Source organism: Glycine max, chromosome 4, assembly GCF_000004515.6.
Source record: "Glycine max cultivar Williams 82 chromosome 4, Glycine_max_v4.0, whole genome shotgun sequence".
Taxonomy (NCBI): domain Eukaryota; kingdom Viridiplantae; phylum Streptophyta; class Magnoliopsida; order Fabales; family Fabaceae; genus Glycine; species Glycine max.
The window spans coordinates 29,866,042-29,869,862 of NC_016091.4; the positions used below are offsets into that span (position 1 = coordinate 29,866,042).

The 3,821-nt window shown below is 39.9% G+C and overlaps 1 protein-coding gene across 1 annotated transcript; it reads right to left on the bottom strand.

The window, feature by feature from the left end:
- Positions 1-415: 415 nt before the first annotated feature.
- On the bottom strand, positions 416-832 carry LOC106798544 (uncharacterized). Its single transcript, XM_014775143.1, has one exon. The coding sequence runs from the start codon at positions 830-832 to the stop codon at positions 416-418; it is 417 nt and encodes a 138-aa protein (XP_014630629.1).
- Between the last annotated feature and the right edge of the window lie 2,989 nt (positions 833-3,821).

Here is a 3,821-nt window from a genome sequence, read left to right on the forward strand (position 1 = left end):
ACCTTGGATTAGATCTTTGGATTTTGAAGCTTCAACACCATTAACGGTAAAGACTCTTCCCGTGGCCTTTGGATGTTTAGTTTGCTCATTCGGGCCTCCACCATTTTGCTCCTTCTTGAGTCGTAAACAATCTCTTTGAGTGTGTCCCTTTTGTCCACAATTAAAACATGTTATGCCTATATCAGACAATTCGAGGAGATGTGCCCTGGCTTACCACATCTGTAACAAATGATATGAGTGGGGAAGTATTGGGTTTGCTACCACTACCACCTGCAAATCCCCTAGCAACAGTCCTCTGATTGTCATGGCAGTTACCATATTGTTTAGGAGGAGTCAAATATGGTTTTCCCCGATGTTGAGGTCCATTCTTTTTGTTCCTCATTGGACCTGTACTCCTAAAGTAGGTCGCCCTGTCTCAGGAGTCTTGATCCCAAATCTGACACATGTTAACCAAAAGTGGGAACTGACGAACACCTTGGTAATTCACAGCTTGCTTCACTTCAGGTCGCAAGCCATTCGGAAACTTTACACACTTGGATCTCTCACCATCTCTCCCTTGATAATGGGGAAAGTATCTCACCAGCTCCTCAAACTTGGCTACATATTCAGCCACAGTCATGTTTCCCTGCTTAAGCTCCAAGAACTCCATCTCTTTCTTGTTCCTAACATCCTTAGGAAAGTATTTCTCTAAAAACACTCTCTTGAAGACATCCCAGGTCACATCTCGACCTTCAGCTTCTAGGCATTGGCGAGTATTCTCCCACCAATACTCAGCCTCTTCCACTAGAGCATATGCACCAAAAACAACCTTTTTCCCCTCCGGACATGCCATAACTCGGAAAATTTTCTCAATTTCCCTTATCCAGTTCTGAGCACCATCAGGGTTGTATCCTCCATTGAATGAAGGAGGGTTGTTTCGTTGGAAGAGGTCCAACCCCTAGTACTCAACAGCTCCACCAGCTTCTCCCCTATTTGGATTCCCTATAGCCTGAGCTAAGGCTCGAAGGGCATCCACTATTGCACGATCATTCCGTCCAGCCATCACTCCCTATACACACCAGGGAGTCAGACATGGAAGGAATACACACAAAAAAAGAACCACACAACAATCACAACCATCACAAATTCCTACTTGGTCACTTTTAAGAGTTAATGCCTCAAGACATTAACACCTTCTTTCCATCATTTGTATTTTCTGATCGCTTGCCATATCATCCCATTGCCCTTCACAAATTACACAGATGACCAGTCTGATAACCCGTGACCCGGCATTGAAACTTATGGTATAGTAGACATCAGAAAAACAAATCCAATATGACTACAACAATCAAATCTCTATAGCTCATAGAAACACAACTAGTGAGTAAGTGCTAATAGCAAACAACAAACATCAAACATCAGCAAACAACCAACATCAAGCATTCAACAAAACAACCAGAGAATGCACAAAAAAACATAGCAGACTCACAACTCACTGGCCGAAAGGTTCGACCTACTCTGATACCACTAAAAGTAACGACCCGCCTCATCGCTACGATATCAACACTCTAATATGCGATAATTTCATTTTTTATAAAAAGAACTTCCTTCATTTGCTTATGAAAATAGAAGTAATTTTGTCATAACATACATTCACCCAACAACACGCCATTACTTAAGTGAATATACATAATTATATAGAAACAGTAACTCGGTACACGTCATACACATAAACGAAAATTAAATATGTTCATAAATATAATTAAAATCCAAGTTTTACATCTTTAACTCAACAAAATAAAACTTAAAACCAACTACGGAGGAGTTGATTACAAAACACAACTCTCTTCCAAAATAATGCCAATGTCATCACATCGACTCGGCGGCTCCTCACGAGAATATCACTTCCTGCACCCTGCTGCTTTCATTCTGCTCCCACGAACAATGTTCGTGATCATCACAGGTATCAACCACACGATACAAAATTGCAAGGGTGAGTTCATTATAAAAATAACCAATACCAATTCCAAATAACCACTATTAGCAAGAAACATAAGCAAACATTATGAGCTTACACAATTTTCATTATTCAACACTCACATCCAACAATTATTCATCATCCACATTCAACAATTACTCATCATCCATATTCAACAATTTCTCATCATCCATATTCAACAATTTCTCATCATCCATTCATGGATCCAATCAAGACTGCACAAAATGATGCATGCACCTGACTCAACTCTCAGATGCAATGTGGTACGTACCAACAACCAAATATTAGGAAATAGCCTAAGTGTGTCCACACGACACTCTCACTTAGGAAACCATGCCGAGTTCGTCGAGACCACCCGGTTGTGCACGTAACTGCCCCCCCCCCCATAGGTGATCAGCCTGGCGATCCAAAGGAGTTCCCTACCAGGTGACAAGCCCCCTAAGTACAAAGTACACTCTGCCACAGTTACTCTATTTCCTATGTCGTATGAGCTATGAACACAGCCAAAAGTAAGTGCCAAAGACCATGGACCAATTAAAGCGCCTAAGCATCCCCTCAGAAATGCTTAGATTCTCTAACCACGCTTGTCACCCACGTCTGGGCCATCCGACAAGGTCAGTGCACTTACCCCCCATGACATACACTACATACATCGTATGAATGTGGCCCAAAGCAAGTGCCAAAACCCTGGAAGGTCAGTGCACTTCGCCCCCCACGAATATACACAACATCCAACGTATGAACGTGGCCCAAAGCAAGTGCCAAAGACCCTGGAAGGTCAGTGCACTTCGCCCTCAACATAGATATCATCTCGTCTCAATGACGTTATCAACAACAACAACGACCTCACTTCATATTGACATAATCATCAATAATAACATCAATTCATGTTGACATGATCTTTATTAACAACATCATCTCAAATCAATATCATCATAATTATCAATATCACCACATATCAATTAAAATCCTCAATAGCGACATCAACAATAAATCTCATTTCGCACACACACACACACACACAGATATATATATATATATATATATATATATATATATATATATATATATATATTTCTTTCATGCCTGAGATTCACACTCACAGGTCTTCAAACAACACAAATCAAATATAGACAACAATATCATTCATCACAAAACACACACACACACACACACACACACATACACACACACACACACACACACACACATATATATATATATATATATATATATATCGCATCCCATTCGTCAAAACATAGTTTTTCCTGAAAAACCAGCATGCATTTCAATAACAATTTTATCGCATCCCATTAGTTAAAAACATCATTTTCTATAAGAGAAAAATCAGGATGCAATAAGGACAGGCAGTTATCCTCATAGCTAGGTTCCCTGACCCTAACTATGGTGTTAAAATGGTAAATTTTATAATAAACTCCCCTCACCTATTGTGAACTACCCGGGGGTTCCTTGTCATGTCACTTGGAGATTTCTTTTTGGTCCTTGCTTGTTGGTTCCACGCAAGCCTCTACCATGCAAAAACAAAGGATACTTAAATGGATTTTCAGAAAACAAAGCTAATAACAATGCTCTGGGTCAAACACCCTCATCACTACATGAAAGGGCTGAGAGCATTTCGGGTTTTACAAAGGGACATCATTTTGAAATTCTGATCATGCCAATGTGACCGGGGTTCAGTGAAAGTCACAAAAATAACACTCATTTCATGAAAAGATAACATTTACAAAGTCTCTTTGCTCTAGGGTTTTTCACAGGAAGCGTAAAACATGCAATGGCGGTTCCAAAGTCAAAAAAGATGCAAAGACAAGATAAAACTAATAAA

Coding starts and splice junctions, on each gene's coding strand:
- LOC106798544 (XM_014775143.1), bottom strand. CDS start 832: ATGGCATGTCCGGAGGGGAAAAAGGTTGTTTTTGGTGCATATGCTCTA.